Genomic DNA, 23,952 nt, shown 5'->3' with positions numbered 1-23,952 from the left:
TTTTGCTTGTTTATTCCATTTTTTATTTTGTTTACACTTTCAAATACTCTACACATATATATTACAAAAAAGACTTTACATAATATTTAAAAAAATGTTAATCATGTATTTGAAAAATGGTGAATGCATATACAAAAAATGTTGAATGAGTATTTCAAAAATGTTGAACAAGTATTTGAAAAAATGTTAATCATGTATATAAAAATGTTGAACAAGTATTTGAAAAATATTGAACAATATTTACAAAATAACGGGTCGGCCCAGTGCTAGTAATAAAATGGGAGAAAAAGGAAGGAAAGGAGGGCTCGTAGGGATTCGATCCCAGGTAGCCTCAGAAAAAGGAAGGAAAGGAGGGCTCGTAGGGATTCGATCCCGGGTAGCCTCACACTAGCCCGGGCTACCTGGGATTGAATCCCTACGAGCCCTCCTTTCCTTCCTTTTTCTCCTATTTTATTACTAGAACTGGACCAGCCCGTTATTGTATCTTCTTTACGCGAGAGATTCCTTCCATCATCTCGCGTAAAGCGAGAAATGAGCCCGTTTGACGCTCGGTAGCGTCAAATGGAGCAGCTTTCGTGCAGGGTTTGCTAAAGGTCGCGCAAGCGGGCCGACCATTCGCAGGCAACGAATGTAAAACTTCATGAAAAAAGCAGCAGTGCGGACTCAAACTCCCGGCCTCCTGCTACAAATCAACGGTTGTTGGCCACTCGAGCTTGCAAGCTTAAGCACAGCGGTAACATTGAAGTACCCAGCCACAGTAGCATATTCAGTTTTTTTTTTTTTGCAATTTTCTTGGAAAATGCAAATGATGTTTGAAAATGTCAATTTTTTTGAATATTCGAAAAAACCTTTAAAACGCAAACAAATTTTGAAAAGATAAACAAAAATAGAAAAAATGAAAAAAAATCATATACGCTGAACAATTTTTAAATATACATTGAACATGTAATATACTCTAGACAATTTCTAAATACACATTAGACATTTTTTTATATACACTGAACAATTTTTAAATATACATTGAACATGTAATATACTCTAGACAATTTCTAAATACACATTAGACATTTTTTTATATACACTGAACAATTTTTAAATAAACGTTGAACATTTTAGTGATATATGTTGAACAGTTTTTGAATGCATATGCACAGTTTTGCAATACACATTGAACTTTTTGTATAACACACAAATATTGTGAACAAATATTGAAAATTAGAACAGAAAATATTTGAACGTTTAGTACGAATATTTTTTTTAAATAAAAAAGAGAAACGATGCCGCCTATGTGGGCCGGCCCAATGGGAGCGCCTTCAGCGAAGGCATGACGTTTTGACGCCCATGAGCGTGAAAGAGGATCCACCGCAGAAATAGCCGCCGCGCTGGGGAGGAGCTCTCCTCCTGCGCTCTGTACAGATTCCTACGGGGACTGCGATGAGCTTTGCTACACCTACGTAAAACTACTTAAGAAAGTTATGTAAGAGCTGATTTGGCCTAATTTCGTTGAAGGAGAAAAAAGGCCCAAGGCCACACCATAAAAATCAGGGGGGAGATGATTAGTTTTTTTTAGTGATAAACCAATCTTTATTACTCAGCTGCAAGGTTTACAGGGATAATGAGGGGATCATGAGGAACCCCCAGCACACATGGCGACTAGACTCTAAAGAACTAGAAAACTTAGCTAAGTTGTGAGCATCCCAATTCATATAGCTCGACCCACAAAGACAAAAACACACCTATTAAACTCTCTTGCCCTAGCAATGATCTCTTCGACGATTACAGAATATCTTCCTTAGGGGGGAGATGATTAGTTGAGAAGGAAAGAAACGTAAGTTCAAGTAACAGGCTACGTAGGTGTAGCATTTTTGGACTGCGACCATTCATGGGCTCGTGATTTAATTTTGTGCCTCGGCTCTGTGGGGGACTCGTTGGGTTACGTCTTTCCTCGAAACAAATGCTCGTCTGGCTTTTTAACAAGCGCACAAAATACTGGAAAACCCTATTTGCCGCTCTCTGCGGCAAACAGTCGGCGTTCCGCACAGCTTATCGACCGAGCCCACACCAGCGGGCCGGCCTGTTAAGCGGTCCAACCCTACCGGTTTTGGGAACCTTCTATGAATGTTCCTAGCCAGCTTTTTTTTCAGTTTTGGGAATCTTCTAGAAGGTTCCTGAATTATTTTTCTTTTTATATTTATTTTTTATTTTTTCTACTTTTTAGTTTTTTCTCTTTCTTTTTTATGTCTTTTTTTTCTTTCTTCTTGCTCTTTTCTTTTTCAATTTTTTTCTATTTGCAACGAATGTTTCAGAAATTTTCAGTTGGTTGCGAGATCTTATGAGTTTCACCTTTAGTCTACCCCAACTTGTTTGGGACTAAAGGCTTGTCGTTGTTGTTTCAGAAATTTTCAATTTTTTTTTCAGAAAATGTCCCTGTCTTCAAATTTTTGTTCAAAAATTTCACAAAAGTTTAGAATTTCAAAATGTGTTTGCTTATTTTCAAAAAATGTTCAAAGTTTCAAAAACTGTCCGTCTTTTTCAATTACCTTCACAAACTAATAAATGCTTGGTTTAAGAAATTGTTCGCATTTTCAAAATTAGTTCAAAAATTCAAAAATATTCACGTTTCAAAATTGTTCACAAATTAAAAATGTGTTTGTGTTTTAAAATTTGTTCACGAATTAGAAAATGCTCAGGAATTTCTAAAAAAATTCACAAATTTTAAAAATGTTCCCTTTTTTAATTTTCTTTGCAAATTCAGATAACTTTCACGTTTTTCAATTTTGTTCACACATTCAAAAAAAATTGGGAATTTTAGAAAATGTTGCTGTTTTCCAAATTTGTACAGACATTCAATAAATGTTCAGTTTGAAATTTGTTCACAAAGTAAGATATGTATGGGAATTTCAGAAAAAGTTCTAGTTCCGAAATTTGTTTAGGAATTCATAAAATATTCCTATTTTTGAATGTTTCTGTTTGCAAAAATTTCTTTTTACAAAGTTGAAAAGTTTTTGTTTCATAAAACACTCAGGGTTTTTCAAAAACTATTGCGTTCGAAGATCTAAAAATATGTCGGATCTGGGTTGGATGTTGCTTCTTAAAGGTTTATGCTGCTCTATGTTCACAATTACCAAAAAAGTTCTGAATTGTGAAATTTGTTCATGTTTTCAAAAAATGTTTGGAGTTTCAAAATTTTGTTCATGTTTACAAAATATGTTCGCAATTTCAAGAATTGTTCGTGTTTTCTAGAAAGTTTAGCGTTTCAATTTTTTTGTTGTACTAATTTTTTTCGGAATCTGTAAATTTGTTTGTGTTTTGAATAAGAATGGTGTTCGTTTTTTCAAAAATTCTTCAAACTTTCAAAAAAATGTTCAGAATTTCAAAATGTATTCATGTTTCTAAGAAAGTTGAGAGTTTCAAAAAAAGCGCTTTCCCTAAAAATGTTCGTAATTTCTAAAAAAATTCACGTTTTCAAAGAAGCTCGGAGTTTCAGATTTTGTTCGTGTTTTAATTGCTTGGAATTTATTTTTTTTGTTCTCATTTTTTGATATATCTTCATAATTCCAAAAAGTTGTTCCAACTTTTCAAATATTGTTTGTTCTTTCAAACCATTTTTCGCATTTTGAAAAGAAATTGGAATTTAATAAATTGTTTGTGTTTTTTAAAATATTGAGTGATGGTTATGACGCTGCTGCAGTTTGTTCTTTAGACTTGGTGCTACTGAATTTCACATCTGTGTGTACGGTTTGGCTGGCTAGCACGGTACTGACCACAACAGAAGATCTGGGGATCGAATTCCAGGTTGCGCATTCTTTTTTGTTCTGATTTTTTGCGCCGAACAACGCGAAGAGGTTTACTCCAATGGGCCGGCCCAGTTGCGCGCGGTCTGTGCGTAGAGGCGTCTGTTTGCCGCATAATGCGGTAAATAGGAGCACCCCAAAATACTGTCTCAGCAGGCTGTGGACCGTTTTTCTAAAAAAAACAGGCTTTGGACCGGGCCGTACACGTCGTATGCCTCTTGTACAACGGCGTCACGACTGAGGCTTCTTGCTTAGTGATCGCCGTCCGGCCCCATTTCTGTCGTCCTCTCCCCGTACACAGACGCCACACAGGCGCGAACGCGGCGGCGCCCACGGCGACGGCGACCAGGTACCGCTCTTCCTAGGTATCTATCCACTGCGAAGTTGCCTTGTACGTAGTATTACTGAAACAATCTGGGGGCAGATGGATTATACGTCGTGATTGATGGCTGCTCTTAGTTCTCCCCCCACCCCCATAAACCGTCTGCTCCCGAGCCAGCGAAATTGATTGGCAGTTCCTCCCCAATCCCCACTTATCCCGTGTCTGTGGGGTTGTTGCCTAGTGTTTTATTTCGATCGCAGTAGGGTAACGAGATGCTGGATCAGCTATTCAGCTGGGGATATTGGGTGAAGACCTAACCCTAACGGCAACGGCGATGAACAGTGGCGTGCTGTGCTATTACTGGCCGCATAGGCTCACGAATCATCGGTCACTGGTAGGAGGCACGTGTATAGATCTGTATGATCGGTACACAGATCCCGAGTAAATTTCGTGGTATATATATTTGCAACAGCTGTGAACTCGTATGATAAATTGCATAATAAGATGCAAATCACTTGCACAAATCGAACTGAGCTTCCAACAGGCAAGCCTATTTTGTGAATTTTGGTGCACCATAAAAGCTGCAGTTTTATTTACATACTATGTTGTTTCATGAGCTCCATTAATCCATAGTTCCATTTGAGTCCTCTGGTTGTGTACTGTACATACATATGGGCTATTTTGTGAAACTAAATTTATTTAGAGTTGACAGATACTCTTGTATTAGCTTGAGACAAAGTTTATGGTGGACTGAAATAAAAATATTTCACTTCTATGGAGCAGAATAAAACTTTAGCTAACATTGGTTACAATTGAGTAATGATGTTAGCGTATAATAAATAAGACAAACTGCAAAGTGCTAGCTCTTGCAGAATTGCCGTACATACATGTGATGAGGTGACATCAGTTTCTGAACTTTCTTGACATCGGCAGCAATCAGGATTTTTTTTTTATTGACAAGCCCAGTCAGGCATGTGCACCGGAAACGGGAGCAAATCCGGTTGATCTTAGCCGTCTGATTATGTCCGTGTTTGTTTGATGGTTGGCAGTGATATGCATGGGAGGAGAAATAAACCGTGGTTTTTGAGCCAACGGTTGTTTGGGCAGTAAGCAAATGGTAGGGTAGCAAATCCAGATTCAAAACTGGTACACTATAATTATCACTAGTCATATGTTATAGGTATACAGTTCCATGTGTTTGTCAGTTTGTGGTTCCAGCAGAATAATCGTTGCTTGTTAATGTTTCCAAGTTTGGCTCACGACCATGTTGGTGTCCTTCCATACAAACTGTTTTCTAGTAAAAGAATGTCTTGCTATGTAATGTAATTTAATGCCAGTTCAATCAGTTTGATATTTTAATCAGAAATTAGCCCTAACGCTGCTGATGAATGTGGAATGGATTTTTACCGTGTAGCTTCATGAATCGCGTGTCGCATCTCTTATATCGCGGTTCTATGGAAATAACCATAGCTTTGTCGAATATTCCAAGTCTGCCTTACTATTATTCTGGATGATGATTTAAATTGGAATGTGCAGTTTTCCTTAGGGGGTTCTTCCAAATACTTTTTTTTGGATATTTCGATCAGATCTTTCTATTAAGTCATCCTAAGAAAGTCTATGATAAATTCCCTTGGGACAATCAGTTAACTCATGGGATAAACACACGTGGCTTGCTTTTCTTTACAGGGAAAGGCCAATGGAGATTGGAGACTGTAAAAAAAAGAGACCAATGGAGGACGACTACTCAGCACCACATCTTCCAATGGACATCATGTACAAGATCCCGGCACACATCTCTGATCCAGCCTCCCTTGCCCGCCTGGCATCGTCCTGCAAGTTCTGGCGCAATCTCATCAAGGACCCGACTTTCCTTGATCGCCTAAGGAGGCGGCATGGTGACCACGGCTTCACCCCGTCCCTCCTTCTTGGCTTCTTCTACCAGGACAAGAAAAAGTCTTCCCCGGAGCTCTGGAAGCATCATATTGACAAAACCCGCTGTTTGGCACCAAGCTTTGTGCGGAAGTCAGAATTGTCACGATTTTTTGGCAGCAAATCCGCTCGCAGTGTTATCAAGCCATTATCCCTTGGGACCTTCATTCCAGGTCTTGGTGCAAGCCTCAACTTCTATAAGCCCATTGCATCCCAGGACAGCTTCCTGGTCCTCCACCGCCAATCAAAAGACGCCAATGGTCAGGCCACGAGGGATGTGCTATGTGTTTGCAATCCTCTCACTGGTGAAACCTTTAAGATTCCTACCCTCGAATATATGCCTCCTCACCATTATGCCTTGTTAGTCACCAATGATGTCGACATTTATGGACATGTGTCCCAGTCCTTCCAGCTGACTGCCATTTGGATAAGAAGATTAAAGCATTTCATCTCCGTGTGCTACAGCTCAAAGACTGGAACATGGATGGAATCTCCATTAGTTCCTGAGCTAAGGCGTAGCCTTTGTTTGGTGCCATCCTCAGCAGCTGCTTATGATGGTGTCATCAGCTGGCTCTGTGATAGCTGGAAACAATTGTCGCTCACTCATGTTGCCACACTACACACTGGCAATATGGAGCTTTCATACCTGGAGCTCCCACCAGAAGCAAAGCGCAACAAGGATCCAGTGTTGGGGAGTTCAGCGGACGGGGGGCTTCTGTTGCTCTTCATGCAAGGCCTTCGGGTGTCACTCTGGAAACACAACAGTGAGCTTGGCAGTGACACCAGCAGCTGGGTGCTATCTGAAAGGATTGACATGAGAAGTTCCTTGCCGCAGCGGGTGGTCACGTTAGGGATCAGGGGGAAGGTCAGCTTGGAGATGTTCCGGGGCAAGAGTGGTGCGGTGGTGCTCTGGGTTGATGGAGATGGCTTCTTTCTATTCAGCCTCAGTGATAGGTCGATGAGGAAGATTGACTGTGCGAGTGTGACCAAGAAGTACTTCCTCTGCCCATATGAGATTGATTGGCTGACCTGCCTCGCAATCACAAACCTCGTCGTCGATGGCTCGTTGTCGCTGGACGTAGAAAGGAAAAAGGCTCAAGACAGGTGGAGGACATTAATGGGAAGGAATTTGACGGCGAACGGAGCATCTTAATGGCTAGGAACAACGTCAATCCGGTTAGTTCTGGTAGAACAACCATGAGTTCTATTTATGGTTGGAAGTGTTTTATTTTGTATGATCATCATATCACAATAATGAGTAGTGACTATCAGTTTGTTACTTCAGTCTAACGACATTTCCTGTCAAACCTTTGGCATGTCCTGTTGAAATCCAAGGTTATCTTTCCTAAGCTGTTTTTTAGGGAAGCTGTGTTTATTTATTTTTATCAACTATAAGTTGTGTTTGACCCATGCGTTTGTCTTTGCATCTGAGCTGGTAGGCCATTTTTGCTGAAGGGATGTGCAAGTGACGCCAGGGTAGCATGGTTGTCAGATTCCCCCCCACAGTTTTTCCATGTATAATAGGACGCTGCAATTCATTTACCTGTACCATGCCAAAACAAATATTCGTTACAAGCTTCAGCCCATTGTTTTTCTTCAAAAGTTTCAGGGTTAGTGTTGGGTTAGTCAGAGAAGCATGTACAGTCAACAGGCCAGCTTTGTTTCACATCAACTGAATTTTCCCTGGACCTTCTGATCTTCTGAGTGCTTGCAGGTTTAGTGAGAATGAACTGATCTCTGTGATACGCCTTGTCCCCAAAAGGCACATAGGACATCATCAAAAGTCAAATTATATTAGAATAAAAAAAATTAGTTCCGTCGCCGGGACTTGAACCCGGGTCTCTCGGGTGAGAGCCGAGTATCCTAACCACCTAGACTACGACGGATTGTGCTATGAGTTGTAAAATTTGTTTTTTATTCTCGTTACATTCTGACGGGCTAATGCACATTCAGTGTCGACTCGAGCAAGCAAGAACATGTGCTATACCCGTTACTTTAACTGACCGATTAACGTGGTGTGAGAAAAAAGAAGACCAAATTGACACGATCAGAAGAACAAGATGTAGAGCTGGGCACCTTAGTCTTGATGTTGCTCAACACTGCACCAATGGGAGGTCCTCAACTTTTGAGACTTGAAATTTGATTGCATTTTTTGTTGATAGCTTACCAAGCTGATCACTTGGTAGAATTAGGATAGGAATTACTATCTCCGTCCTTGTTCACTAGTCGCCTCGTATTTGTAGTCATATTTTGACCATGATTTTAATAACTAATAAAATATAAGTTATACGTAGCAAAAATAATATCACTAGAAACTATATTTAAATACGAATCCAACAATCTAATTTTTTGTGACAGACATTAACATTTCGCTAGTCAAATATATGATCAAAATTTGACCTAAAATACGATGGGAGACTAATAAACCTGTATGGAGATAGTATGCAATCAAACGGTCCCACCAAAGTCTTCGTCAGAGGCAACACTAAAAGCACAACAAGTACCCTCAACAACATGGACACCGCATGCGGTGGACAGGGAAAATTTCGAGATGTTGCATGTGGTTCTAAGCCAGCCAATGCCATATTTTACCACATTTTTTTGTTAAGTTTGTCTAAGCTTATGTCAATAAAATGGAAACTACAAGTTGAGCCTCAGTGTGGCAAAGAATATCTTGCTTAAGATGAGACTTGAACCAAACACTCCCTAAGTTGGTCAAACCTATCTAACTATAGGTGCCGCAACCTAAGGCAACTTAGTCACAAGCCAAAAAACCTCGTAGTTTTCTGGACGTCGACAATGTGGACTGATTGCCCACCTGGTGACTGCCCATGCCACTCACCTTCTACCTTGACTTTGCCGCCTCTGCCAAAGCCTCTATGCTCATCACCCTCTCCGCACGCACATCGGCGACCTCCTCCTTGGCCACCTAATTTTCTTATTTAATCTCTGATATCAAAGGGAAGTTTATTGGCTTTGCTTCCATCGCTTCCACCTCTCTCATCGAGATATGCCCCTTCCCACCGATTTTATTTTAAACCATGTGATAACCCCCTTTATTTATTTTTCTGAAACTGACCCACACCTCCTTATTTTTGTGAACAAACCTTTGCAAAGCAATCAGCACAAATCAAATAAATCGCCAATAGCAAGAAATTCTTGCAAGCAAACAATAAAATCAACTCACATAGTTGTACGTACACAATCTCAATCGCATCAATCCAATCAAAATTGTCCTATGTTGAACCACTAGAATAAAGTTGCCACCTTTGCATCGCACGGGTATTTAGCTAGAAAATTTTAAATGTATTGGAAATCACAAGCCAATCAACCTCGTACTGTTTCGGACATCAAAGATGTGGACCAATCACCCAACTGGTGACTGCCCATGCCGCTCGACTTGGACCTCGACTCGCCGCCTTTGCTAAAGCCTCTACCGCTCTACGCTCGCCACCCTCTCTGCACTACGCATCAGGGACCTCCTCCTTGGCCACCGGATTTTATTATTTAATAAAATTTAAATGTATTGTTAAAATAAACGGTTTAACATGGAGATATTTTGTCTATGAAAAATAAAATGTTATGTACCTAGAAATAAATCTTCATATATTAAAAGTATATATCATATTTTTTAACCTTGTACAAAAAATTCATATTTAAAAAAATCATGCATTTGAAAATAGTTCTTCATGTGTGTTAGAATATATGTTTCTTCAGATGATTTGCAGGCTCTTTTTGGTGTTTTCTTCTGGTGGCGGTGATTTGCTACGCAGATCATGGCCATCGGGGTCTTCTGGTCTACATTGACGACTTCATGGCTGCTGCTTCTACAAGCTTCCGGGTTTAAACAAGTTCGCTCCATCAAGAGAAGGTCACCAACGGATGCATGGGTATTAATAATTCGACACTCCTAAGAATTTGGATGTGTTTTTTTTTCTGTAAGGGTGTATGGAAAGACATGTGATACTAAATAAATGGCCTTAGGCCTTTTCCACACACAAAAATTGCAAGTGGTTACGTATTTTCCCCATACACAAAACAAAACAAGCAGAAAAAAACAAAAACACAAGAGAGAAACTAAAAGGCATCAGCAAAAATGTGAAAATGAATCGGAAGATGGTCCTGATCTTATTGGGCCCGGCCACCCACTTTGGAGTTGGGACAAAGGCATAGCTCTCGTTATTTGTCGATGCGAGCGGCAAATAGGATTCTCAGGGAAAATTGGGTGATGCATATCTGATGCTCAACCCGTCAAAATGTCAACAAAATGCGTGGAGTGCGCCGTGCGCCCGTTCTGGACACCCCATTTGGGTTTCGGTTTATTTCTTTGATTCTTGTATTCCTTGCATTTTTTTTTTGAGGGAAAAAGAGAGCTTTATATATTACTTTTACCCGGATTACAATCTTTGAAGATTACATCAGTTATACTGCATGGCACATTGCCCATCATAAAAAAACTGCCATTAGATCTAGCATAAGCAGCAAGATTATGAGCAGCCACGTTGCTCTCTCTTTCAATCTTTGTCACTCTCCAGGATGGGTAATTCCTCAATAACTCCAAAGAATCGTTATAAGTAGCCCACCATCTTGGCCTGATCACAGACTTTGCATTGAGGGCCTCCACAACAGCCGCACAGTCTGTCTCGAATATCGTCGGACCAAAAAATATTTTTTTCCAAAGTTTGCATGCCTAAGAGCATCGCCTACCCTTCAGCCTCTTCGGCATCACTGCACTCAGGGAGGATCCAGCCCGCACTAAACAAGACCTCGCCGTTGCTGTTTCTTGCAATGACTCCAGCCGCCGCCAAACTCGAAGTAGCAATGAAAGATGCATCAGAATTTACCTTCATAACGCCAACAGGTGCCCTGGTCCAATTGGAAGCATAGGCACTAAGTTCATATTTCGCTCTCGGAGTTGCAGCCACAGGACTTTTGCCCTTCAAGTCATGAGCAGAACTAATGTCTCCGTTAAGGCAGTACCAATAATTAGACAAGAAGACGACAGATTCGGCAATGGAAGCAGTACCTTTATGATGCACTATATCATCACGTAAGTACCAGGCTCTCCATAACAACAACAAGATTCTCTCTTTGGAGGTGTTATCAGATTGGCTGAGTAACATCAGCAACCAATCGGGTCCGGAACGAGCAAAGCATTCTTGTTTTGGCAAAGGCCAGACTTCCCTCATAGCTTCCCTGAACGCTCTAGCTTTAGTACAGCGAACAGTAGCATGGTATGCATCCTCAGGCTCCCTACCACAAATATTGCAAATACTATCATGTTCCAAAGTCCGCTTTAATTTGTTTTCTTTTGTTGGTAAGGAATCAGTAGCAGTTCTCCAAGCAAAAATTCTGATCTTGTGGGGGATGTGTGCTTTCCATATGAGGTTCCATAGAGACACTCTTCCATTGCCGTGACTATGTGATGATTCTTCCCAGCCTGTACTATTTTTCAGGTTCAGCCCCAACTTGTACGCACTTCTCACCGTGAAATTACCATCCTTTTCATGATTCCACGCTAGCACATCGCCAACAGGACTTGATGGTATCCTAATTTTACAAATCTCTAGAGCATCAAATTCATAGAACAAACTATGAATCAAAGGCCTATTCCACTCATTTGTGTTTGGAATAATCAATTGGTTGACCCAATGAATTCTGCTTCTGTTCTTAAGGGACATGATCGACATCCCTTCTTGGCGAGGGATCCAATTATGTCTAAGAATCTGGATGCTTTTTCCATTTCCCACTCTCCATATCATGCCCTTCTTTAATAACTCAAGCCCATGTTCAATCCCTCGCCAAACCGGAGATGCATCCGAGGGGAAGACCGTATCCATGATATTACCTTTTGGATAATATTTTGACTTCAAAACTCTAGCACACATACTGTCCGGCCTTTGAACAAGTCTCCATGCTTGCTTCGCCAACAAAGCTTGGTTGAAAATTCTCATGTCACGGAACCCCAATCCGCCTTGCGATTTAGTACGGGTCATTCCCCCATCTTGAAAATGCTCATAGTGTAAGTGGGAATAGCCTGAGCCACTGATTTTACAAGGTTGTCTTTCGCACCATGAGACATGAACCTCTCAGCCCAGTTTGTAAGCCTTTTAGTGAAACGAGCTGAAATGGGTTGAAAATGTTCACCTTTCATGCGGCCTTCAGGGGTTGGAAGGCCCAAATATTTCTCCTCAAAAGTAGAAGTTGTAATATCCAAGGTACTAGAAATAGCCTTCCTGACCAGTTCTGGACACGCCTGACTAAACAAAATAGAGCATTTTCCGGGGCTAAGACATTGACCAGTACCTTGCTGGAATAAAGATAGAGCATCTTTCACACTTCGAGCTTGAGCTTCCGAAGCCTTGAAGAAGAGCAAACTATCGTCTGCGAACAACAAATGCGAGATCCCTGGGCTTCCCCTGGCCACTTTAATTGGGGTAATGTGTCCAACTTCACATTGCTTTTCCAGGGCCATGGAGAGACCCTCAGCCACAAAGAGGAACAAGTAAGGGCTTAGTGGGTCACCCTGCCTCAAGCCCCTCGTAGGGTAAAAGAACTCCAGAATTTCCCCGTTCATCCTCACCGCATATCTCACTGAGCGAACACAAGTCATAACCCATGATATCCATTTTTGGCAGAAGCCAAACTTGGACAAGGCACCTTCCAGAAACTTCCAATCGACGCGATCATAAGCCTTGGTCAGGTCTAACTTATAAGCGCAGTGAGTGTTTTGGGAGATTTTGCTATGTTGGATCTTATAGAAGCACTCGAAAGCGATGCTGGCACTGTCAGTTATCATCCTTCCCGGGATAAACGCGCTTTGACTTTCAGACACAAGCTCATCAAGGAAAGGCCGCAATCGGTTGACGAGGCACTTAGATATCACCTTGTAAATGACATTGCAAAGGCTTATTGGACGAAAATCTTTAAGGCACTCCAGCGCGTTACCCTTAGGTATGAGAACGATGACCGTGTCATTTATGCCCTCGGGCATAACTCCATTCACAAAGAACTCCTTTACTGCAGCAACTACATCATCCCGCATAAAAGACCAATTTCTCTGATAAAAACGAGCCGGAAAACCATCAACACCCGGTGCTTTTAAAGGCCCAATTTGGAATAATGCATCACTAATTTCTTTCTCAGTAAACTCACTGCATAGCTGATCATTCATCTCAGGTGTCACTTTGGCCGAAAAGAGGTTGAGCAATGCCTCTGGATTTAGATTGTTATCCGCCTTGTAAAGCTCTTTGAAAAATTCAGTGGCCATACTAGCCAATTCATTAGCACCTTCAACCCATTTACCTTCAGTATTGCGCAGTTTACTTATCTTGTTTTTCTTTTGCCGCCAAGTGGCCTTTTGCTGGAAGTATTTCGTATTTTGTTCGCCCTCTCGAAGCCATTTAACTCTAGATCGTTGACGCCATAGGATTTCCTCTCTGTACAGATATTCATCCAGCTCTAGAGACTTCCTACGAATTAGCTCGTCTCTCTGAACCGAAGGAGCTCTGTCCCATAAGTTGGCGAGTTGTTTCCGAAGGTACTGCACATGAAAAGTAACAGACCTAAAAAATTTACTGCTCCAGTATTGAAGTCCATGCTTCACATTAGCCAAATTCCGGGCAATCCCCTGCAGGCCCGAACTGGGCACATTATTCTTCTTCCAAGCTTCCTCAATTTCAGCAGAAAGTGTTTCATTTCTCTCCCACATGGCCTCATACCTGAATAATCTTTGGATTTTTCTCCTTTCTGGTACACCTTCATAGTCCAGTAATAAGGGGAAGTGATCAGACCTCGAGGAAATAATATGCGTGAGCTGAGCCTTTTTGAATCTATCACTCCAACAAGGAGAGGCTACAACTCTATCAATTTTGGCTTTAACATTCTTCCGCCCCCCCTATTTATTGTCATAAGTCCAGGGTTTTCCTTTGTATCCAATATCATGAAGATTGCAAAAGTACAACATATCCCTGAACCCAGCCATTTGCCCTTCCGATCTTCGAGAGCAAGAAAAATGTTCAGCTTGCCACATGGTTTCATTAAAATCGCCAATCATCATCCAAGGTTCACTCGCATTTGGTCGAATCCGCTTGAGAAGCGACCACATGTGGTGTCGGTCCTGTGCACGTGGCTCTCCATAGACAAAAGTTCCCCGCCACTTTGGGCCATTGGGGTCATTAGACACAAGCACATCAAATAACGTGGACCATACGACAAAATCTTAATATTTATTGAATCATCCCAGTACAAAGCAATGCCGGCTCCTTTGCCTTTACCATCATGGGTAAGACAATGCTTCAGCCCTAGTCACCATTTTATTGCCTTTACCTTGTCCTCACATTGCCTTGTTTCAGATAAGAAGACGATCCGGGGGCAGTAGGTCTGCACGAGGCACACCAACTCTTGAACTATCCGGGACTGCCCCAGGCCCCGGCAGTTCCAGCTGAGGATACTCATTTCTCCTGACGGGCGTCGTCAATCGCGCCCGTCAGTTTACCGATAGCCCCGGGATCGGTTTCTTCCTTGCCACCCTTCAACCCTAAGTCCTGCCCTACCACATGGTGTTTCTCTCCACTACAGAGCTTTTTCTGGTTTACATTTTGTTCTGAGATGTTACTCTCCTCCTCTAACTGTTTTTCTACTGCAGAGCAATGTTGCCTCTTTCCAAGTGCCGATTTTACAATGGAGCTGGCTCTGCCATCTACATCAGAAACAAGCATGGGGGAGCGACCAAGTCCCTTGCGACCCAGCTTGGCCACACCCAGACCCAATCTTCCCTTGCCCGGTCCAGAACCGGGGGGAGTGTTTGAGCCGATTGCAAACACCATGGACCCTTCTGGGAGAGCCATGGTGTTGTTGACAACAGGTTGCTGGATATCCTCGTAGCTCTGCGTCTTGTTTAGTTCGCCCGTGACGTACACCCCCGCCGTGGCCACCATATCGACGCCCGTAGGATCAGACGCCGACGCAGGAATACCCACCGTAGCCCCCGCCTTGTGCTCATTGGTCTCCTCCTCCTTGTACTCATCGGCCTTGGGTTTGTTGCACACAGCAGGGGCCAAGGCATTGGTGTTGTTGGCCCTCTTCAGGCTTCCGGAGTTAGCAGATATCATCGCGTTCACCGGCCTGTTATTTGATTCATCAGTGTTCTGTATCTCCCTGAGATTTGCTTCAGCCTCAGAGTCAACCAGAGTGCTTGTAACTTGAGACTTCTGGTTTTTATCAGTTTCCATCCCATCGCCCACCGAGAGGCGAGCAACTTCGTCCCGCATCTATTCCACCGCTGACATAACCATGGCATGGCTGGCTGGATTAGGAGCACGCCATAGGGGAGTTGACGACCGGGATCCAGTAGCTTGCCCCATTTTTTCAGTTAGAAACCAAGCTCGGGGATCATCGAAATGTACTGGGAACACACCAAGCTCCTTACTGTACCTTAGCTTCTTTTCTGCATTTGGGAAGTCACACCTCGCTTCCATATGTCCTATGAATCCACAGAATAAACAGAAATTTGGCAATCTCTCATACCGCAGATAAACTGTCACCTCTTCATCTGTGATCTCATCGGCAAGCGTGATCTCCTTCTGTAGAGCCGAGTACAAGGGCAGGTGCACTCTCACTCTGAGAAACTTGTCGCAGATATTGCCCCTCGCATGATTGTCAATCATCACCACTGGTCCAACCTGATCACCGAGGCTACGAGCAAGCTCCTTAGTGAGGAGGTAAAAAGGGATGCCCCTGAACTGTACCCACATCGGCACATGAGAAAAAATTACCGAAGCAGGATCAACTCCATTCTCCAGGCCGACGACCAAGAACGCATCACCCTTATACTGCCACGGCCCCCCCTTGATGACATGCTGCCGGTCTCCATCTTCAGAGAACTCGAGGACAAATTTTCGCCCATCCGCTGCAACCAGTTCATGGTCACCCAGCTCTCCTCGCACCTTCCAAACCTTCTTCATGTGGTCGATCAATTGCCTGGAGTTCACCAACAGTACGGACAGGAACAGTCCGACCACCAGGAAGCGTGCCTGCACTGCCTTCCGGGCCCCAGTCATGTTGATGACCAGGGTCTTCTTTGTCGGACCCTTCACAGCCATGGCCAGCTCCTTCCCCGGCCGCTGGACCATGGTGGATAGGGCGTGGTCGCCAAGCAGGCCGGCCGAGGAACCAGCAGCAGACCCCGACCCGACTGCACCACACGCCTCCACAACATCAGCCCCCGCCTCCTCCTCAAGACCCTTCATCTGGTGGACTTCCTTTGCAGCCATGAGGCAAAAGTACGAACACCTTGTGTGCCACAGAATAGCACAACACTGGATACGAGAGACTGGTGATGGATTATGCAGAACAAAGCCTCCTCTAAATAGTAGATCCTCCATGGCCATGTTAATACCTTCATTATGCACCGAATTACTCCCTGTGAATGGGAGCCCTTCCATCTCCTTTAGCAGAAACGGCCTCCATGAATTGTCCTGCCCTTCATGACCCTTAAAGCGGGAAGATTGCTCCGTTGATTGCCCACGTCCAGGATCAGGCGGCCCCTTTCTCTCATCATGAGGGGGATGGAAAATAGGAAAACTTGCTCTTACGATCTCCAAATGAACTCTCAAAGACGCGATTTGGGTCTTTAGGCACTCGACGGTCGTGGCGGTTTCTCTGAGGCGGCTTTTGATACTGGCTAAATACCTGGGATCTGGTTGGGTAGAATTGAAGGGGAGGGAAACAGGATTAGTTTTCGTGGAGACTCTGTTTTCAGGGCTACGCCATGGGCGGATCCTCGAGGAGAAGAGGAAATCGCCTGGGGTGGGTTTCGGGAGAGGAACAGGCGACATCTCTTAAGCATATTAGCCCCTTATTCCTTGCATTTTTGTCTATATCCTTCACCCTTTTCTCGATTTACGTTTATGGTTTTTCTTTTTACACTTTATTTTTTTCATAAATGCATGAAAATATATTCACGCATGTATTAAGTTTTTTTTAAAAAAATACATGAATTTTGTAACACATGATATAGTTTTCGCATACATCAAAATTTGTTAAGTAGGCGATGAGGATTTCTTTTTATTTCACATGTATGAACCATATGTGTACATACACAGACCTTTTCTTTATTTTCTTTTTGTAAATACAATTATTAGAACCTGTTAACCGAAATGCTTCTTTCTACCCTCACAAAATAATGCTTCTTTCAAAAGTACTTTTTATAAAAATCGAGGAAGTAAATGGGGTGTTCCATGGCCGGTTCATACAAGGTCCTTCAGTCGTCATTTCCTCGACTAAATCAGGAGGTCTCAAAAAATGGGAAGATGTAGCACAATATATGGTTGATTGTTTGAGTTGGGCCTTTTGCTGAAACCAAAGCTCGGTTTCTACTGGCCCTTATTGATTTTTTTTTCTTATCTAGGGGGTGGCGATTTTCTTTGCTTCACAGATCGCGGCCGTCCGCATCTCCTGGTCTGCATCGATGATTTCCATTCGTAATGTTTTTTTTTTTTGGCGGATCAGTGGTGAATTCGAGGGCTTCTACGCCCAAGGGCAGGATTGGACCAGGCCGCTGGAGACCCAGAGGCTGAGGCGATTGCGAGGCGCGACCTGAGACCCCAGGCGACGTCGAAGACGCACGCTCCGGCGATCTTTCAGCCGACTCAACCACCGCGATCTTCGGCCGTCCAGAGCAATACAAGCGCGGCGTTGGCGATGCTCCGATCGGCCACTGGGGTCGCGCTCCGGCGGCAGGCGCCGGCCCGTCGGTTCTCCGGCAGCAGCGGATGCAGCCGCACCACCAGGGTACGTACGTACGTAGGTACCTCTGCTTGTCCATGGGTAATTTGCGTATTCATATGTTTGGGATTGTAAGCCTGCGGTAGTATTTCCCTACCTTGGCTCGAGGCTCGACTAGTTGTGATTTTCAGCTTCCTTTTGACTGTAGTAACTTATTCAGCTACTCCGATTTATAGAGGAAGATGTCCTCCGATGGTACGGATTATGGATCCTGGACGGCTGATAACATCAAGAGAGCAATAGAATCTTTTTACGAAAACTGGCACTTACTACATACATCATCCTTATTTGATGCTTTTGCCATTTCCAACCTCTTCTCGTTGCTCATTTCTTCATAATTATTCCCCAACAAACTGTTCATAAATTCATTTATTTTCTGATTGTTGCTGAGGTTTGCAACATATCTGATCTGTTGATGGTGGCTTTATTACAGGAGAGGGCCTGAGCTGCTGTTTGGCTGCATCGCCCTTACCATGATGGTCACATACAAGTACAATGTGACAGGGAAGGGAATACTGGGATACAGATTCGACGAGGCGAGGAAGGAGCAGGAGGCCAGGGAGCGGCAGGAGGAGGCGAGGAAGAACAATATTGATATTTCTCTCTGCTAGCTGATCTCTTTGCACACACCCCCAAACATATGGGCCATAATATGGCAGTTATTACCTTGGGAACATCGGGAAGGCCAGGGTCACAAACTGCCTATCATAAGGCTTGCCAGCCGGAGCCCCTCTAGCTTACTCCCTCCGTCCGGAAATACTTGTCCTAAAAATGGTTGTATCTAGACTTATTTTAGTTATAGATACATCCATTTTCAACCATTTTAAGACAAGTATTTCCGGACGGAGAGAATATTTATTTTATTTTATTTTTTTGGTCAGCATGCTGGTAGCACATCATTTCAAACATCGAGAAGACTCCTTCACGCTCGGCCGCTGCAACGAGCGAAACCAATCCAGCGCAAGACTTCAGCCGACCAGATTTTCTATCAGGGCCCACCATGTGAGACTTTTGTGCGCGTACACATGCGAAGGCTGGGAGTCGGCCCCACCCCAAATCAACACTAATCGCCACCCCCTGATTTTCAGGGGGCCCGCTGCTAATTAATCCACCCCTAATTAATCCATGTAACTAAGTCACTTTCCAAATTAGGCCTGTCCGAAAACGAGCGCTGCAACACGCGCGCGCGAGATAGACACTCCCTTCAAACATAGCCAGCATTGCATAGAACACTTTCAGACTCCAACTCGTTGCAGTCATTGCATCGAGCATTTTCAGACATATAGTGTTGCATCAAGCATTTTCAGACGATTGAGATCCTTGCATAGCATGCAGCACAATAAGCTACTCCCTCCGATCCAAAAAAGAAACACAACACTTTTATTTGTACAAACCAGCACACAAAAACCATTTGCATAAACGGCCGCCATCTCTTCTCATCCAATCCAATCCCTCCCCTGCCGCTTTTGTTCTCCGATCTCTGTTACGATGGGTTTGAAATTCAATAACCTACTCCCACTCCTCGTGTTCAATCACCTCCATGACGCTCAATCCCCGTTGGGGCACTAGCTCGCAGTCGATAGAACCACGTCAACCACAGGTGCTCAACACACTACTGATAACATCCTCATTCCATAGCAAAGCACAGGCACATTGCTAGTCTAATATATACTCCCTCCGTTCGGAATTACTTGTCGCAGAAATAGATGTATCTAGACGTATTTTAGTTCTAGATACATCCATTTCCGAGACAAGTAATTCCGAACGGAGGGAGTATAAGCAAGATTTGACTTAAAAGACGATGATCATTAAGAGATCATAGCAGTATCAACACAGGATATTGTTATCAGGAGGCAGAGTTTCAAGTTCCTTACAGGGTCAGAATAAATTACGCACATGCAGTCTCACATAACACATCACGGAAGGAAGTTCAGTGTTTCATCCAAGGTCAGCTCTAGAGATAAATTTATGCGGAAGAAATGAGCGAGCAAACAGTCAATAGGCATCAAAGATGTTCTCTCTAGTTCAGGCTCGGTAAAATGTGGCTTCAACTCAACTAGCCATGCTTCAAAAGGATGCTCTCCGCGACGCCGCGGGCTATCGGGTGGTAGAACTCTTGGGCCTCCGAGAAGATCCTCTTGGCCAGCATCTTCTCTTCCTCCCCTGAGCACCGAGCCAGCGAGCTGTAGAGCGGGCGCAGGTACTTCATCCTCCCCACCTGCTTCAAGCATTTCTCCACCTCGTTGAAGTAACACCTGCAGCCCGTGGGGATCGCTAGCTGGAGGAATGCGACTTTGACCTCGTAGTCGCGGCTTTCTGACAGCTTGTACCGTTCATCAAGAGCAGTAACCTGGATAGAAACGACAAATGGCGATAAAAATCAGTTAATCTTAAGTCACTTATCAGTTATGTAACTTCTATCAATATTTGTTTGGAAGCCAAGCTCTTGTCCACAGAATGACTATATAACGGTATAGTATAACACTGAATACTTCGGTTTGCAGTAACTGAAAACCACATATAAATAAAACAATACTCTGAAAGATAGTAACGAATTCCCTAGCCTGAACACACCTGAAGGTCTCGGTACTTTCTAGATCTTGCTTTGTAGAGCTATCCATACTTTTTAATTAGATGCTCAAACGGGGGCTATGGACTCAATAAGTATTGAACCCAACATAGGCTTAAACACATGATCATGTGAATGTTCACATTGGGTACTGTGTAATCTATAAATGAAGTTTCCTAGCTAAAGAGGGTGGAACTTTACTACTCCCTCTGTGACTTGAAACAACTGCTTCAGTATCAATAAATTGAGAAACTATTACTCCCTCCGGTCTGAATTAATTGACGCAACCTCTGTACAATGTAAAATGGACATTGTATAGAGTCCACATCATTTAATTCGGACCGGAGAGAGTATGTAGTTTTTCATGCTGCCACCCAACGATTCTATAATAGAAAGCCAAGTTTTCATCACATTCATAATAGACTAAATATATGATGAGTAAGGGACTTCTCCAAAGTACCCTCAGCATAACTGATATTCGAGATAGAAACTGCGTTGACAAGTCTACCCAACCCATTATAAATAAAACTAATAAGGAGAATCTGGTTCTAATATCATTCCAGAGTGAAGAAGACAAAGGAATATATGCTTCTTCCACTAATTTCAATGTATTTAAAATCTGATGCTAGTTTGATATCCCTTGATGAATCAAAAGACATGTGACTTGCTCTGGACAACTGTTCTCACACAGACAACTATCTTATTTATTTGGCATTCAGCAGGACTGCATGATTTGACAACAAATAGGTTATCTCTGGTCCCGAAGGAGGAACAATCTATTCTAACTGGTCATGTAACATACTATGACTTCTTCTTTACATAAGAAAATGCTTCAACAACTGACTTGGATGCATTTACTGTATATTGTCAAATTAACAAAGCATGTCTGATGGCGTTTTTCACTTTTATAAAGGAAGAGATAGACTATTCGAAACTGGATGAAGTATCAAAACAGAGTATTGCCAACAATTCAAACCTGTGATGCTTCAACATCTGTGGGTAAATTTTCCAAGTAAAGCTCCCATTCTTGTCCACTCCAGTCTGCCACCTCCTCTTCACTTGGAATTTTTCCAGACTTAAACTCTGCAGCTAAGACACAAATCTTCTTATAGGTAGCTGATTCTGGCTCCATGGCATCCGGAGGGAGACCAGTACCATTGATCCACTCATGAAGGTCAACTTGATTTTCAATCCCAGGTACATTGGCTTTCAGGAATTCAAGAAATGTCTCTGTATCTATCGATTGGAACTTGAAGTTGGCAATATACTTCTTGAGGAATTCATCGAATGCAGGTCGGCCAATCTAATACAATCAACAGGCAGAGCGCAGTACACAGTCACAGTTAGTCATCAAATTCTCACCGATTTCATCAGAGAATGGTACAAATAAGTGTAAACTAAATCTTGTGTTATACCCACCTGGCGTTCGATGCGCCAAAGGAACTGGAAGCCTTTCTCATAGGGCACTTCTGAGTAAACATCATCAGGATCAATCCCAGCCATCTTCGGCTTCAGTTTGGTAAACTCCATGTTATCCTTAAACCTCTCCATCATTCTGTTCAACCCTCTCCATCCAATTCCGCTGTTTAAGGCCGCCCGCTCCTCACCTTGAACCACCTCGACAATCCTCCTCTCAGCATATGTTGTGAAACCCTGTATGCGGAAAAGATATTACCGTGACAGTTCTAGTTGAATGTGTGAACCTCACTCACAACAGTTGGAAAAAGCAGATGTGAATCAACTATACAATGAGACCTGGTTGAAGAAAATTGTAACGCATTTGATTGAGATTCTAGTTAAAATTAAATTGCTTGCTTGAAAGGATTTTACAAACACACAACAGTACAAAATCTACCTCATGCAAATGCAGATGGATAAGTTAACTATCAGTAGCTACAATACAAATCTGCCCCCTCAATTAGACAACAACAGGTGTTTTGGTAAATTCGAATTCCATTTGCATATAAGATAAAAAAACAAGCACACATGAGGACAAAAGGATCACCTCATTTAGCCAGAAGTCCTCGTTGGTTTTGTTGGTGATGAGGTTTCCAGTCCAACTATGCGCGAGCTCATGGGCCACCACCTGCGCCCCTGCGGCGTCCCCTTTGATGACCGTGGGCGTGAGGAACACCATCCTGGGGTTCTCCATGCCGCCGTAGGGGAAACTGGGCGGCAGCACCAGCAGATCGAACCTCTCCCACTCATAGGGCCCAAAGAGCGACTCCCCGACCTTGACCATGTCCTCGACCCCGGCGAACTCCCGGGCGGCGTCGTCGAGGAGCGTGTCCCCGCCCTCGGCGTAGACCCGCGTCCTCGGGCCGAGGTCCCGGGAGCCGATCCCGCCGGCGGCGAAGGCGAAGAGGTAGGGCGGCACGCACTGCGCCATCTCGAACTCCTCGACGATGCGGCCGGGCGCGCACCATAGCGCGTCGTCGCAGGCGCCGCGGTGGTCGGAGGGGACGGGGTCGCGGCGCGCGACGTGGCGCGCGGCGGCGACGGCGGAGAGCTGCGCGGGGACGTTGAGGAGGAGCGAGTAGGTGATGCGCGCGGCGGGGGTGTCGTGGCAGGGGAAGACGGAGCGGGCGTGGATGGACTGGCACTGGGAGAAGACGAAGGGGAGGCCCGAGGCGGTCTGCGGCGGGGCGAGCCACTGCAGCGCGGAGGCGGCCGGGGAGGTGGAGAAGGTGAGGAGGAAGGAGGCGGTGTCGGGGGGCAGGGCGAGCGTGAGCGCGGTGCCCAGGACCGGGTCGGCGTCGGCGGCGAGGGAGAAGGGGATGGGGGAGGGGGCCGCGTCGGGGGCGGGGGCGGTGGCGGCGGAGTGGACGGCGAGGGCGCGCGTGTCGAGGAGCAGGTCCCCGGTGTGCGGCGCCGAGAGGGTGACGAGCGCGGAGGCGTGGATGGTGGAGGCGGCGAAGTCGAGGTAGAAGGCGAGCGCGGCGTGGGCGGTCACCGGGTGCGCGCCGTCGGTGTAGGAGTGCGGATCCACCGGCGCCATGGCGAGCTCGGAGGGGGGTGGGGAATGGGGACTGGGGAGGGTTTGGCTGGCCTTTCCGGCTGGGTCGGGGTTGGGTCTGGTCGAGCCGGGGGAACGAAACGAAAGTCTCCGTGCTTTTGCTGCGAAACCGGGGGAACGAAACGAAAGGGTGGCTCCTCCTGCGTGAGTTGCTTCCGATCACGAGTGAGTCACTCGATCGGTCGCTCCAACCCAAAAGATGGGGTGCAACTTGCAGGGTCTCTTTGATTGGAATGATTAATGACATCATGGTGCAACTTGCCGGTGTAGGAAATTCCAGGTTGTAAACCAAAGGGTTATAATACTTTTAGTACTCCCTCGGTCCTTTTTACTTCAAATTTTATAAAAGAAATATCAAACATCTACAATACGAAATCAATACCATTAGATACGTCATGATATTATTAATTTTCATACTGTATAACTTTAGTATAGTATAGATGTTGATATTTTTTCATATAAATAAATATGATCAAACATTATAAAGTTTGATTTAAAAAAATCTTATATGCGGAGTAAAAAGGACCGAAGGGAG

The 23,952-nt window shown here is 44.1% G+C and overlaps 2 protein-coding genes, 1 long non-coding RNA gene and 1 other non-coding gene across 4 annotated transcripts; 2 read left to right on the top strand and 2 right to left on the bottom strand.

Moving 5' to 3' along the window:
* Positions 1 to 3,978: 3,978 nt before the first annotated feature.
* On the top strand, positions 3,979 to 7,451 carry LOC120965408 (uncharacterized). The gene is made up of 2 exons (XM_040391105.2): positions 3,979 to 4,143; positions 5,803 to 7,451. The coding sequence occupies exon 2, from the start codon at positions 5,813 to 5,815 to the stop codon at positions 7,196 to 7,198; it is 1,386 nt and encodes a 461-aa protein (XP_040247039.1). The 5' UTR covers positions 3,979 to 4,143; positions 5,803 to 5,812; the 3' UTR covers positions 7,199 to 7,451.
* A 407-nt stretch (positions 7,452 to 7,858) lies between these two features.
* Positions 7,859 to 7,931, bottom strand: TRNAE-CUC (transfer RNA glutamic acid (anticodon CUC)). The gene has a single exon. It is a non-coding gene; the product is annotated as a tRNA-Glu (tRNA).
* An 8,973-nt stretch (positions 7,932 to 16,904) lies between these two features.
* On the top strand, positions 16,905 to 18,552 carry LOC120964161 (uncharacterized). The gene is made up of 2 exons (XR_005755807.1): positions 16,905 to 17,838; positions 18,266 to 18,552. It is a non-coding gene; the product is annotated as an uncharacterized lncRNA (long non-coding RNA).
* Positions 18,553 to 19,640: 1,088 nt separating this feature from the next.
* On the bottom strand, positions 19,641 to 23,522 carry LOC109760595 (leucine aminopeptidase). Its single transcript, XM_020319408.4, has 4 exons — positions 22,407 to 23,522; positions 21,821 to 22,054; positions 21,378 to 21,704; positions 19,641 to 20,182 (listed from the first exon to the last, which is right to left on the bottom strand). Exons 1-4 carry the CDS (start codon positions 23,397 to 23,399, stop codon positions 19,889 to 19,891), a joined length of 1,848 nt encoding a protein of 615 aa, XP_020174997.1. The 5' UTR covers positions 23,400 to 23,522; the 3' UTR covers positions 19,641 to 19,888.
* Positions 23,523 to 23,952: the final 430 nt, after the last annotated feature.

Source organism: Aegilops tauschii, chromosome 5 (genome assembly GCF_002575655.3).
Source record: "Aegilops tauschii subsp. strangulata cultivar AL8/78 chromosome 5, Aet v6.0, whole genome shotgun sequence".
Taxonomy (NCBI): domain Eukaryota; kingdom Viridiplantae; phylum Streptophyta; class Magnoliopsida; order Poales; family Poaceae; genus Aegilops; species Aegilops tauschii.
Note: the sequence above shows the minus strand (reverse complement) of the source record. Positions and strands in the feature narration are given on the sequence as shown.